The sequence below is a fragment of the Dipodomys merriami genome, unplaced genomic scaffold (genome assembly GCF_024711535.1).
Source record: "Dipodomys merriami isolate MVZ:Mamm:240054 unplaced genomic scaffold, mDipMer1.0.p SCAF_20, whole genome shotgun sequence".
NCBI classification, from domain to species: Eukaryota; Metazoa; Chordata; class Mammalia; order Rodentia; family Heteromyidae; genus Dipodomys; species Dipodomys merriami.
The window spans coordinates 29,092,421-29,106,780 of NW_027203382.1; the positions used below are offsets into that span (position 1 = coordinate 29,092,421).

At 42.2% G+C, this 14,360-nt stretch overlaps 1 protein-coding gene across 2 annotated transcripts; it reads left to right on the forward strand.

Moving 5' to 3' along the window:
- The first annotated feature begins 867 nt into the window (after window positions 1–867).
- Btf3 (basic transcription factor 3) lies at window positions 868–7,918 on the forward strand. Of its 2 annotated transcripts, none has more exons than XM_070031339.1 (6): window positions 868–1,008; window positions 1,628–1,696; window positions 4,361–4,474; window positions 4,852–5,053; window positions 6,509–6,565; window positions 7,612–7,918. In XM_070031339.1, the coding sequence occupies exons 2-6, from the start codon at window positions 1,628–1,630 to the stop codon at window positions 7,656–7,658; spliced, it is 489 nt and encodes a 162-aa protein (XP_069887440.1). In that variant the 5' UTR covers window positions 868–1,008; the 3' UTR covers window positions 7,659–7,918. The 2 variants fall into 2 exon arrangements, with proteins under 2 accessions (XP_069887440.1, XP_069887439.1); XM_070031338.1 differs by lacking the exon at window positions 868–1,008 and adding an exon at window positions 1,024–1,248.
- Window positions 7,919–14,360: the final 6,442 nt, after the last annotated feature.

Genomic DNA, 14,360 nt, shown 5'->3' on the forward strand with positions numbered 1-14,360 from the left:
TTTGGAATGTGCCAGTAGATTTCATAGCTAAGACCACCAAAAAGAAAAAAAAAAAAGCTCAACACTTAGCATTTCTTAAAAATGGCCATTTTTAGTATTGGTAGCTTTGAGATTGTTTAATGCTTGTTCTTTACCAACTTTTAACTCAAATGCACGCGTTCATTCTCTCCAAACATACCAGGCACCAATTCTCCTTTGAGCGGACTTGGTTAAGTTTGTCCCATCCTGAGTCGCTCAGTGCCAAACCCCACGCCGATTCCAGTACCTAGGAGTCGACTTTGCGCCTGTCCCACGGTCCTGCGGACGGGGCCGGGCGCGATCAGCCCGCCGCTAACCTTGCCGAAGGGCTCGGGTACAACGCCCGGCTCCACAGAACCGCTTCTGGAGGGGGGGGATTGGGGGGTCGGACGGGGACCGCACCGGGAGCCCGATCCCTAGAGACGCCAGCCGTTCCGAAGGAGCCCGGACACGTCCCGGCAGCTAGCAAACCATCCGCCTTAGAAAAGCGAGATCGGTCTGTGTTTTTGACAGTTCTCTAGTCCACACGGCCCGAGGGGCGGACGCGAGCTCGGGGCAGCGGCCTAGGCCGGCCCTCCGCCTCCGAGCCGGACACAGACTGAACCACACGGCGGAGGCCCGGCTTTCGGACCACTCCGGCCTTTCCCCGGACTGTAGGGGGCAGAGGGGAGGGTGAGGTCGGGGGTGGAGGCTCAGCCCGGGCCGGGATCGCGCCCGTCGGCCGCCTCCCGCCGGCCGCGGCTACAAGGGACACAGAGCCGGCGCGGGTTTCGGAGCCGACCCGACGGGACCAGAGCTGCGACTGCGCAGTGGCCGTGAGGCGAAGTCAGTTTCCTGACTTTTACCGGAAGTGGCGTGCGTCACTTCCTGTCTCCCTCTAGCTGCCATCTTGCGTCCCCGCGTGTGTGCGCCTAATCTCAGCTGGTCTGCCCGAGACCCCCTGAGCGCCAACCCTAATCCCCCGCGCGGCCCCATTTCCGCTCCGACAAGGTACAAAAAAAGGCTCTGGACGCCGTCGTGGGAGGAGGACGGGAACGGGGGCGGGAAGTTCCCGGAAGGAGCGAGACAGGGAGGGACAGGGCTGAGGAGAGCAAGGCGATGCGACGGACGGGCGCCCCGGCTCAGGCCGACTCTCGGGGGCGAGGTCGAGCCAGGGGCGGCGGCCCTGGGGGCGAGGCGACGCCGTCTCTTCCTCCACCCCGCGGCGGAACCCGAGGACAGGAGCCTCAGGTACCGCGAGGCGTGCGGAGAGTGGCCGGGCCGGGTTAGGCCCTGGCTAGGCCGAGGCCAGGCCGGGGCCGGGGTGGGGAGCGCTGCCGGGCGCGGGTCCGAGCCCTTGTTCTGGGCCTGGGGGGGGAGGAGGAGGAGGAGGAGGAGGAGGGAGCGGAGGGAGGGGTGGGGAGAAGGGTTTGGAGCTCCGTGGGAGCCGAGATTTGGAGCGGGGTGGGGGGACCCAGGCCCGGGGCCTGCGTCGGGTGTGCATTCTCCTGCTGGAGGCTGGGGGAATAACGAGCGTGGAATGCTAGAGCCAGCCCAATCTTCTTTCTTCGCTGAGGATTTCCTCTTTCCTTTTTTTTTTTTTTTTTGCTTTTTTTTCTCTCCTTTCTAGATGAAAGAAACTATCATGAACCAAGAAAAACTCGCCAAACTGCAGGCACAAGTGCGCATTGGTGGGAAAGTAAGTTGTACTCGTTTTTTGTTTTTCCTTTTGAAATTCCCTTTGGATCGATTTCCACTACTTTGCCTAACTTGAGGATTCGCGGGGTGGGGGAATGGGAGGGAGGGCCGGGGTGAGCAAGCACGTGAATAGAGAAGGATCCTTAAAACTTAAAAAAACAAAATCGCATTTATGTAGTCTTTAGTGCTACAGTGTATAAATAAGAGTAGAAATGTTTCCTAAATTTAGCAGTAGGAAAAAAACCGTCATTTCAATTAAGGCATTGTGCACACAATACCCTTGTGTAAAGTCGAGTTTTGGTGGTTGTCGGCTGTTCTAGGGAGGGAAGCCAGGTTGTATGTAACACATGATTAGCACATGCCAGGCAACCCACTAACATTGAACTATAATACATCTTCATCTTATTTTTTTTAAAGTTCCTTGGTACATTTTTTCCTGTTATACTTTACCTTTTAAAATTAAGACTTTAATGTTTTCTGTACTTAATTCCCTTCAGGGTAATTGTATATTAGGATACTTGCCACCTTCCTAATAGATAATATTTTGGGAGTTTTTAACAGCAATGACTTATAATTTGAAAATATTACCTAAGCAGATGTCCTTTTCTCACTTTGCAATTTTGGTAAAACTGAGGAAAGTACTGAATTTTAACGGATCAGATTTTGGTTAATTGATTTTTCCTGGTAGACATTGATTCTCTTCATGCCAATTCTTTTTGAACTTGGTTTTTAGGTTGCTTGCTAGCTAACTTAGTCTACTGTATACAGTAGTTATACCTAGTTATAGTTTCTATTGTGCTAGCACATTCCTAGTGTTTAGTTAGGTGTGGCAGCTTGGTGAAACAGAGCGTGTCTTTACTTGATAAAACTTGTGAGTCTTCTGTAGTACAAGTTTATTGCCTATTAAATTTTCCCAACTTTAAGCATTTATGCCTTCACCTAGAGTTTGCTGTGAGATAGCCCAAGGTCCAGATTAAATTGTTAAGATGCAGCTCTGGCAAGTTAACTGGATTTGACCAACAGTGAATATCCTGGGTTTTTTTTCCCTTTCTTTTGGTGATGCTTGTAGTCTTCACTATCTACACCTGCAACACAAACATTAGGTGTTTCTTATTTTTTCCACAGTTGATGATACATATCGTCACCTTTGGGTGCCAGAAACACATCCCACATTCATTCTGGTCCTTTTATGTATTCCATGTTGGTGTCAATAATCATTTTTTTTTCATACTGTTCTAGGAGTAATGTCTGTACAAGTTTGTCACTCTAATCTTTAGGCTTTCAGTTTTCAGAGGCACCACTCAAAAATTGCAGTTTCGAAGGATTTTTAAATCTGGTAAAGGATAAAGCATAAAACTTACAGAGAAGTATTTCTGTTATCATTGTAAAAACATTATCATAGGATGTAAATTTCAGTGAGTGTGTTTTGCCCTAGAGAAAATAGCAGGTATTACTTGGAGATAAATATCTTAATAGTCTTTTATTTTGGGAGCTAATCAAAACATTGGTAATAATGTCATTAAGAAATTGATCTCTACAATTGTGAAATGTATGCTATGTAAGAATCCTGTAGAAAATCTCTGGAAAATAGATTATCTGCATGATCACCTCATTGTGATTATTACATTTTTTTTATGAGGATTTGGTAAGCAATGTGTGTATATATTAGTCTGTTGATATTTCTTATGAGTTGTCTAAGCTTTTATTATCTTTAATACTAGGTGTAAAGTCCATGCGGTGGGGGCTTTAAAACTTGTATTGGAGATAGGCTTGTTTTCAATATTGTAAAATAAAAGATGGGGTGTGGGGGGGGGGTAATGGTAGGATTTACATTAGAAACAGAACACAATGTTTTGAAGAGGAAAGTAATAGATAAAGAAGAGTAGGCTGATGTAGTTGGCTGCTTATAATTTCCTTGAGTATTTACTGATTAAGCTCTGTATCAGTGAGCTAGATACTGAAAATTTTTAGCATTAAACAGAAAGAAGGCTTCTGGGAGCTTGCATTCCAGAGAGGGCAGATAGATATTGTATTGTCTTTTGCACTTAGGAATAATGAAGAAGGAAAAGTAAACCAGCATAGAATGAGTGAGTCTGGGTTTTGTTGTTTTATATTGGGTGGTTGAGAAAGACCTGGTGATACAAAGAGCAGAAATATATGTAAGGGAGGAGCTACATAGATGTTAGGGGAAGAGAGGAATGACACATGCATGCTCTAGGATCATAGCGTATTTGAAGAGCAGAAGAGATTTACCTGATTAAGGAGGTATGTTCAAGAGCAGCATATTAGATACCAGACAGATCTTGGGGACCTTAGGTGTTACAGAAGTGTATATACACATTCATGTGATTGCATCATACACTTATGTCTTTCCTGTGACTATCTACTTTGATCACCTAGAGTTTATAAAAGGACTTGGTTACTAGGACTTTGAAAAGACCTCCATACCTGACAACATGAAAATACTAGAATTCATTAAGGATTTGTAGACAGGTCCTTTCCTTTCATCTATTTTTCTTCCATCTTTATCTCATCTGTTCAACTGTAGTTTGTGATTATAGTATAGTATAGTATAGAACCAAAGGTCTGAATTAGAAATTATTCCTCTTTGATGTTTATTTCTATTGTATGAATGTACTTTTTTGTCCTTTTCTCCTCCTACTAGGGAACTGCTCGTAGAAAGAAGAAGGTGGTTCATAGAACAGCTACAGCAGATGACAAAAAACTTCAGTTCTCCTTAAAGAAGTTAGGAGTGAACAATATCTCTGGTATTGAGGAGGTAAATATCAAACAGAATTTGGCTGGAGAATGTTCTGATGTCTATGCATCAATTCTCATTTGTTAGCAAAGTATTAGACATGCTTCTGCACTCTCTTCCCCATTTGGGGGATCTCAGGGCCTCCTTGCTCTCACTCAGCTTTTACTTCCTGGCTGGCACTGTAAGCATTAGTCCCACCTCCTGTCCTATGCTTCTATCCTATAAATGAAGATTGGGGAGATTGATAAGTCTGAAAGTTACTTGATTGCACATTAGAGTCCAGGAAAATTTTTACCTATGCTTCAAAATGAAATACTAAATTCATTAACCAGACTTGAGTTTTTGTTTAATAAAAAGAGACTTTGGTGGACATTGCTGATTTATTTTTTTCTTTATAGGTGAATATGTTTACAAACCAAGGAACAGTGATCCACTTTAACAACCCTAAAGTTCAGGCATCTTTGGCAGCAAATACTTTCACCATTACAGGCCATGCTGAGACAAAGCAGCTGACAGAAATGCTTCCCAGCATCTTGAACCAGCTTGGTGCAGACAGTCTGACTAGTTTAAGGAGACTGGCTGAAGCTCTGCCCAAACAATGTGAGTGTTCTGACAGGGAATTTACTGGGGGTAACTTGAATAACTTGTTTCTTTGATCTCAGGGGTCAGACTTGCTAAGAATTTCTTTAGACTTGGAAAATTTGTAACTGATTTTAAGCCAATGTTTACAGTGTTTACATTTGCTATGACCACTTAGCTAGTTTGCTTATTTTGAATCAGACTGATGCTTTTTACCTTTTTAGCTGGAAATTATTAAAATGTTAATTTTGGGTTTGTTGCTAGCAACATAACTTAGAATTTATTAAAATACATTACATGACCGGGCGCTTGGTGGCTCACGCCTGTAATCCTAGCTACTCAGGAGGCTGAGATCTGAGGATCACGGTTCAAAGCCAGCCCGGGCAGGAGAGACCTTAAGACTCCTATCTCCAATAAACCACCAGAAAACCGGAAGTGGCGCTGTAGCTCAAGTGGTAGAGCGCTCTCCTTGAGCTGAAGAGCTGAGGGACAGTGCCCAGGTCCAGAGTTCAAGCCCCACAACCGACAAAAAATAAATAAATAAATAAAAACAAAATAAAATAAAATACATTACATAATTAGTATTTCCATTTACATGTCATTTTTGTATTGAGACCTGGACTCTTCTAGTTATTTGGACACACAATAAATTATGACTGTAGTTTTGGGTTTCTTCAATTGTATCAGAAATCATATTAATTTTAAAGAGATAACCTGCCAGTATTTTGGTGTTTTAAATTACAGTGTGAGATTTTGTTCAGGGAAGAAAATGAGTTGAGGAAGTGTATATTAGGGGATGTAGTAACTTCAAGTTTTTCCTTTAAAATTTGAATACAGAAGCAAGGTAGAAGAGGTTTATGACTAAGTTAGTCACCATGATTTTCCATGAGTTGACAAACTATGCGTTGGTTTACACTTTTTTTGTCACATAAACATTTAAAGGTATTAGTCTTAGCTTTCCAGGACAAGAGTAGGCTTTTGAAGTATCCCACCAAGTATTGATATAGGGAAGATACTATGTAATCTTAACTCTCGGGTGTAGTTTATAGTTCACATTTTGTGTGATAAAAGTGGATGCTTCACTAAGAGTTATTTCAGTAAATGTTTTTTGAGTAAGTTCTGAATAAAGATACTTGAGAAGATGGCCTTGATTTTACACCTCCCCAATTTAAGTCTTAACCATCATTTTGCTGTGTAGGTAATGTGCTCTCAAGAACTGTGGTTGGCCAGAAGAGTTCAAAGAATAGCTGGAAATTTTTTGTTAGCTATTATTTGTATTAGCTATTACTTACATAGTGGTCATTAGTACAGATCAGAATGTCATGTTATTTGGTACTTAGGTGAAATCTCGATTTCATATTTGGTACTTGGTGAAATCTCGATTTCATTTGTCATATGAATATATGTTTGATATTTGGTTGATGTATGTTGAGACTGTAGGGATATATATGTTACATGTACGTTTCTCTTGTACAGCTGTGGATGGAAAAGCACCACTTGCTACTGGTGAGGATGATGATGATGAAGTTCCAGGTAAAGCTTTTCACTGTAGTCTAACGTAAAGAACTGTAGCAAGGGAGAATAAGGGGCTTTTCAGGTCCAGTTACCTTGGGTAGGATAATTGAAGGGAGGATGAGCAATAAACACCTCACTTAGAATGAGGAAAATAATGTGTTAATTAACTAGGAGTTAGGTTTGGGCTTATTTCTGTTGGAGATACAAATAATTACATATATTGTAATCTAAGTATAACTAACTACACACCATAAGTTATCTAGGAATCCCTGAATTTATAAGAAGACATGGAGAATTGCTTCAAAATCTTGGGATATGATTGTTCCAAAATCTGAAGCAGAATAACTCCTTTGGCAACCATGAGGCGTTTTTCTCATTATTGGATAATTTACTTGGATTCTTTTTATAGGGGAAAGGTCACACAGTGTAGTCCAGTGTGACTCAATCTTCTGCCTTTCAGACATGTACCACCACCTATAGCCAATTTACCTTGATGTAAAGCAAATTTGTATTGGACAGGGGATTCATAAATGCTGACACTTTGAATCCTTCAGACAGGAATCATAGGAACCAAGGAAATATTAAAGTGTATGGTGTGGTATTTCATATACATACCTTCACACACACACACACACACAACACACACATACTCATCAATCAGTGTATGGGGCCTGAACTCTGGGCCAGGGTGCTTTCCCTCAGCTCTTCAGCTCAAGGCTAGGGCTCTACCCCTTGAGCCACAGTACCACTTCTGGTTTTTTCTGTTTATGTGGTGCTGAGGAATCGAACCCAGGACCTCATGCATGCAAGGCAAGCACTCTACCACTGAGCCACCTTCCCAGCCCATATTGTTTAATTCTTGTAGTGGGAGGTGTTAGGAGAAAGACATTCTGTAAGCAGGATGCTTATTGTCAATTTACACAAAAGCTCTAAAACACACTTTGCAATGTCAAATGGATAACAGTCTCATTAAAAATGACACCTTTAAATTATAGCATTTATCACCTATAAAGCTATAATTATTTGGAGGTTGACTTTAGAATTGTTTTTTTTCCCTTTTCTAGATCTTGTGGAGAATTTTGATGAGGCTTCTAAGAATGAGGCAAACTGAATTGAGTCAACTTCTGAAGAAGATATAACTTGAAGAAGTTACAGGAGCTGCTATTTTATAATATGACTGCTTTTTAAAATTCTTTTGTTTATGGGTCTGATAAAATCTAGATCTCTTAATATTTTTAAGCCCAAGCCCCCTGGACACTGCAGCTCTTTTCAGTTTTTGCTTATACAAAATTCATTCTTTGCAGCTAATGAAGCTGATAAAGCCTGGGAATAAAGGTTGAAAAAAAGGTTAATAAAATTGTTTGCCTAGTAGATAGTTTCTTTTTTTGGTGACACTGATCTGTGTGGACACAGCAAAGTTGTTTACAAAGCTAATCATAGCTTTCATAATTGTTTATGGAAAAGTGGGTCATAGTATATAATGATGTAATCTTTGGGGTTTAAGGTTTAACAGTTGTAACAAAGATGGGCTAAAGTATTCATGTTTAAAAACTTTCTCTAGTCGGGCGCCAGTGGCTCATGCCTGTAATCCTACTTACTCAGGAGGCTGAGATCTGAGGATCGCAGTTCAAAGCCAACCCTGACTTATCTCCAATTAACCACCAGAAAAACTGGAAGTGGTGCTGTGGTTCAAGTGGTAGAGCACTAATCTTGAGCTGAAGAGCTGAGGGACAGTGCCTACGCCCAGAGTTCAAGCCCCACAACCACAAAAATAAAACTTTCTCCAGCACCACTGGGATATTCATTCCATGGTTGGAAAGTGGTAGATGTGAGAATAGATAAGGGTAAGTAGGGAGCTCTTTCCACCTCAGTTTTATAAAGTAGGGACTAGCTATAACCTTAAGTTTAGACTTGATCTCCACATCTATTCTTTGTAGGATAGTCTATTAAGTGATGGAGAAAAAGTAGTGTTAGAATGTCTGCTTGGTCATATTGTCCCTTTAAATGTTAATACAATAGAATTGATTGCATATAGCTTTAGAATTAGACTGTGTGACTTCAATAATCAGGAAGCTGGTGGTTACCACTGAACAATACATCTCTGACTAAAGAATTGGTTGCAATTGTGTTGAAGCAACTACACAACTTTGAGCTTCACATTGCAAGAATAGTTACTTGTAATTGGTGTCAAGACCAATAGTTATTTCTATTACAATACATTTAAATGTTTGGGTTTTTTTTAGGTGATCTGCATAGCTCAGGCTGTTGAACTGTAGTCTTGCTTCAGCCTCCTAAGTGGTGGGATGATAGAAGTGTGCCATCATTCTGGCTCTTAAATGTTTACTCTAATTTTCAGTCTTGGACAACTGTATGTAAAAGTCACTGAGTTAATTGAACCAAAAATCAAGTGCAGTGTATGGTATTTGCACATTGATAGTCCTATTTTCTTCAAAGGATGTATATCCTGTTAAAAAGTATATTGCAGCTTAATAGCTATTATCCTAGCTACTCAGGAGGCTCAGATCTGAGGATCAAAATTCAAAGCCAGCCAGGCAGGAAAGTCCCTGTGGTACTAATCTCCAATTAACCACCAGAAAACTGGAAGTGGCACACTGGCTCAAAGTGGTAGAGCCCCAGCCTTCAGCAAAATAACTCCGGGACTGACCAAAAAAAGTACACTGCTGCAAAAACAAGGACTAATGTAGGTTTCCAGATTACTGTGAGTCAGGTTGGACTGCTATGCATTTATATCAGGCCTCAGGGATAGAGCAACCACTGTGTGTGGCATCCTGAGATAGGATAGAGCCGCTGCTGAGAAAACTCTGTGTAACTGAGCAGACTGGAGTGGACCTGAGAATTCACAATCCGAGCAGTGCTGCTACTGCTGGTCCACTTGTGCTTTTGTAAGTGTTCTCAATCTTAACCACCTGTGGAGATAGCTATTCTTCCTTCCTTTCTAGCTGTGACTTGGATCTAGAAGAAAGGATGATGGGAAGGAGTGTGACTGTCTAGGTAGGCCTGGCCCAGGGCAACTTGTTTATTCTGTACAGGTGCTATTTAAACCTGTTAGGCTTTCAACATGAGAACTTTGTCTGAACTCAAATGTTTTGAAAGTTCATATTTCATATAGATGCTGGTGGTTCATACCTATAATCCTAGCTAAGTTACTCAGGAGACAGATCTAAGGATCAAGGTTCAAAGCTGTCCTGGGCAGGAAAATCCATTAGAGTCATTTCCAATTAACCTTCAAATGGAACTAACTGGGTGTTGGTATAATCCTAGCTACTCAGGAGACTGAGATCTGAAGATTGCAATTCAAAGTCAGCCCAGGCAGGAAAGTCTGTGAGACCTAATCTCCAATGAACCACAAAAAACCCGGAAGTGGTGCTGTGGCTCAGTGGAGTGCTAGCCTTGAGCAAAAGAGCCCAGAGACAGTGCCCAGGCTCTGAGTTCAAATCCTACGCCCAACCTATGCCTCAAGTGGTAGAATGCTAGCCTTGAGCAAAACAATGTTCAAGGACAGTGTCCACACACTGGACCAGCCCCCCCCCCCAAAAAAACCCCAAAGTTTATTTCAAATGATAGGCTGCTTGCCCTGAATTAGTAGGAAAGTTTTATCTTATAACCTCTCAATGTCAAAGTAGCTAGCTAGGATTATGCTGCAGCTAACAAATGACCAAAATTTTTAGTTGCTACAAAGGTTTGTCACACTTGCTAGTGTGCCTGTGGTTGTGCTCTATTTCAGGAGCAGCCTTGAATTGGAACACTGCCAATCTCCTGACAGCCATAGGATGGCAAAGCACCAGCTGGCTGGGAAGCAATGCATATCACTAATGATCACATTTCATCAGCTAGAGGAAGCTGCATGTGTAGTCATGCGGATGGCCATGGACTGTGGAAGGCTAAGCACTTCACCATCTCTCTCAGAGTAGGAGAATAGGAACACAAGTAATACAATCTACCATATTCTTGGGATTTTGTTCCTTCCTACAATTCCTATTGCTGCTATTATATGTGACAGCACTACAACTTGTTTTGTCAAAAATCGTAAGAGGCTGGGAAGGTGGCTCAGTGCTTGCCTTGCATGCCTGAGGCCCTGGGTTCGATTCCTCAGCACCACATAAGCAAAAGAAAAAAGCCAGAAGTGGCGCTGTGACTCAAGTGGTAGAGCGCTAGCCTTGAGCTGAAGAGCTGAGGGACAGCGCCCAGACCCAGAGTTCAGGCCCCACGACCAGATCCCCCTCAAAAAAAAAAAAAAAAAAATCACAAGAGGCGCATGCATCATACAGATGAGGAACCTGTCTTGTGTTTGCTCTCCAGTTCTCCTGTCACACAATCTGGTAGCAATGCAATTGAGATTTAAACGTGGTCTGTTCTTTCAAGCTTATTGGAAACAATGTTTAAGGTATTGAAAGATTAGAGGAGTGGACAGTTCTGGTCTGGATGATAATTTCTTGGCTTTTTTTTTTTTTTCTTTTGGTTCTGAGGCTTGAACTCAGCCTGGTACTCTTACTTGGCTTTCTGGTGCTCTACCACTTAAGCCTTGTCTCCAGTCCAGCATTTTGCTGCTTAATTGGAGATGAAGTCTTACAGACTTTTCTGCCCAGTCTGGTTTGGAATTTCAATCTTCAGGTCTCAGTCTTCTGAGTAGCTAGGAAAATAAGCATGCACTACTAGTGCCTTGCTGTTCACATTTCCCCCCTCCCCCCCCCCCCAAAATCCTGGGGCTTGAACTCAGGGCCTGGGCACTGTCTCTGAGCTTCTTTTGCTCAAGGATAGCACTCTACAACTTGGGCCACAGTGCCACTTCCAGCTTTTTCTGTTTATGTGGAACTGAGGAACCCATGGCTTCATGAATGCTAGGCAAGCACTCTATCACCAAGCCACATTCCCAGCCCTATTTTATCAAGTAGTTGTACACAGAGGTTATAATTAAGTCAGATTATGAGTACACCACTTCTTGATCAATGTAACCCTGTTTACATTTTTTTTAGATCAGCTCTAAACAAAACTTGTTTTCAGATAGACCTGAACCAGAACTACACTAATGAGATATGCATTTCTTGACTGAACTTACAAGTCACCACCTTTATATCTGCTGAAACAAGCTATAATGTACTTTTGTGGTCCCAATAATACCTCTATAGTGAATAGGGAGGACAGCTTCATTCTAAAACTTGGAAACAGAAGCTGGGCGCTGGTGGCTCACGCCTGTAATCCTAGCTACTCAGGAGGCTGAGATCTGAGGATCGCGGTTCAAAGCCAACCCGGGCAGGAGAGACCGTGAGACTCCTATCTCCAATAAACCACCAGAAAACCGGAAGTGGCGCTGTAGCTCAAGTGGTAGAGCGCTCGCCTTGAGCTGAAGAGCTGAGGGACAGCACCCAGGCCCAGAGTTCAAGCCCCACGACCGGACCCAAAAAAAAAAAAACAACTTGGAAACAGGGCTGGGAAGGTGGCTCAGTGGTAGAGCACTTGCCTTGCATGCCTGAGGCCCTGGGTTCGATTCCTCAGCACCACATAAGCAAAAAGAAAAAACCCGGAAGTGGCGCTGTGGCTCAAGTGGTAGAGTGCTAGCCTTGAGCTGAAGAGCTGAGGGACAGCACCCAGGCCCAGAGTTCAGGCACCACGACCGGACCTAAAAAAAAAAAAAAAAAAAAGAAAGGCTAAAACTTGGAAACAGAAATGCGCAAAGGTACCTGATTTCCGCTTATCCTTTTCTTTCTTCACTGGACTCAGGTTCTATAGTAGCTCTTTCCTGCCCCTCCCCCCAGTAAGGAGTATAGGTAGATAGATAAATCAACAATTGAAAAGTCTTGAGGCAATTAACAGTTTTCTGCTTTTCCCAAACCATGATTAGAAAAGCCTTCTTGCACAAGTTTTCGTCACTCCAATCAGCACAGTCTTGAATGCCATTTTTGCTGCAAGTTTTGAGAATGCAGGCACAATCCATGATGAAAACAGTATCACATCTCCAGCCTGAGCACTTTGGACACTGTGAAACTAGACAAGTGTATTTGTTTTTAAAACTGTAATTGTTAAAATGTCAACGTAGATTGGAAAAGGTACTATTGCACAAGAAATTACCCTTTGGGTCTTAATACAAGTGAAAGCCTCTACTAGGAAAATCACAGATGTTTATTAGAGAGTCTACATGTCATTCGAAAAGCCAAGAAGAGTACTACCTCTTCCCATCAGCCTAAAGCTAAACATGCTGACATATTCTATAAACAAAGAAGGGCCCATTTAAATGCGTTCAGTCAGCAGGGGACAAAAATCAGGGCTAACTGGCAGCTAACCAGAAAATGGATGTCTTCATCTTTCTCTTCATTTGTTACCAGAAAATTGCTCTCCATACATCCTAGGATATATTTCAATTTTTATTCTCCATGATGACCAAAGGGCAGGAAACTGTCTAGTCAGTGTATTTTTTGAGAAATCTTTTATTTATCATGATGCATTGGAACAGTACCTACTGCCATGGTTTAGAGTGACACAGCCTTGCTATAAAGTGACCAGCAGTGCTGCTCAAAGTTAAATGACACTGGGAACCTGGAGAGGAACAAAGAAGAAAGGGCAAGGGCACAACCACAGTTAGCAATGAAGTCTGGATTACTAAAGCGTTCAACAGACTTTTCTTTGTTCTTCACCAAGTGGAATATGATAGAGTCAAGAGGTGTTCACTGAGAGATTAGGTTAATTAGGTTAATCCTTGCAAAACTAGTTCTATGTACTTCCTACCTAGAGAATAGGCACCATCTAATAGAATGCTAAAATTTCCCTTCCCTACCTTCTTTTTCCTTCTTTCTGGTTGTGCTTTTTGTTTTGTGTTGTGTTGTTGTTTGTCAGCCGTGGGGCTTGAGCCCAGGGCCTGGGTACTGTCCCTGAGCTCTTCTGCTCAAGGCTAGTGGTCTACAACCTTGAATCATAGTGCCACTTCCTGTTTCCTGGTGGTTAATTGGAAGTAAGAGTCTCATGGACTTTCTTGCCTGGGCTGGCTTTGAACTATAATCCTTAGATCTCAGCTTCCTGAATAACTAGGATTACAGGTATGAGTCACCCAGCTCCTTTCTGGTTTTTTGATGGTGGTTCTGGACATCGAACCCAGGACCTTAAGCATGCTAACCATGCAGCATACTACTGAGCTACATGGCATTCCTGGGAGAAATTCTTAATTGTAGAGATAAATATCTTTAAGGAAGGTTTAAGTATGTGTGAGTGAGAGAGAGAGAGAGAGAGAGAGAGAGTGTGTGTGTGTGTGTGTGTGTGTGTGTGTGTGTGTGTGTGTGTGCCAGTGCTAGGGCTTGGACTCAGGGCCTGGGTACTGTCCTTGAGCTTTTTCCCTCAAGGTTAGTGTTGTACCACTTGAGCCAATGTTCCATTTTTAGTTTCTTGGTGATTAGTCACAGTCTCATGGACTTTTCTGTTCACTTGAGCAGATCTCTGTCCCTAAGATGCAAGGATTCAAAGCAGGAGCCACTGGTCCCTTGGCCCTTGATTTGTGTTACTGAAATGTAAAGATAGGGATTATAAGGTCAAGAACACATTCCTAGTTTTCCCTTACTGATCCAAGCAGTCACCACAGTCGTTTCTTGCATCACACACCTTGTCCACATATGTCCAAGTCTTCTGGTTGGGACACTTGAAGATCAAGTTTTGTGGGAGACTATTGGGTACTTGTCCTATATGATTAGACAAAGACATTTTTTTCTAACAGAAAATAATTGTGCATAATGTATTAAATTATAATTCTCATTTTTAATCATTCTTTATTTTAATTATTTTTAACCATTCTTTAATTTTGATCATTTGT

What these genes read in the sequence shown, in the direction of transcription:
- Btf3 (XM_070031338.1), top strand. Translation starts at nt 1,117, where the DNA reads ATGCGACGGACGGGCGCCCCGGCTCAGGCCGACTCTCGGGGGCGAGGT. An exon ending in ATATCTCTGGTATTGAGGAG is followed by an intron (nt 4,475 to 4,851) that starts GTAAATATCAAA and finishes TTTTCTTTATAG; the next exon opens with GTGAATATGTTTACAAACCA. An exon ending in TGAAGCTCTGCCCAAACAAT is followed by an intron (nt 5,054 to 6,508) that starts GTGAGTGTTCTG and finishes TCTCTTGTACAG; the next exon opens with CTGTGGATGGAAAAGCACCA.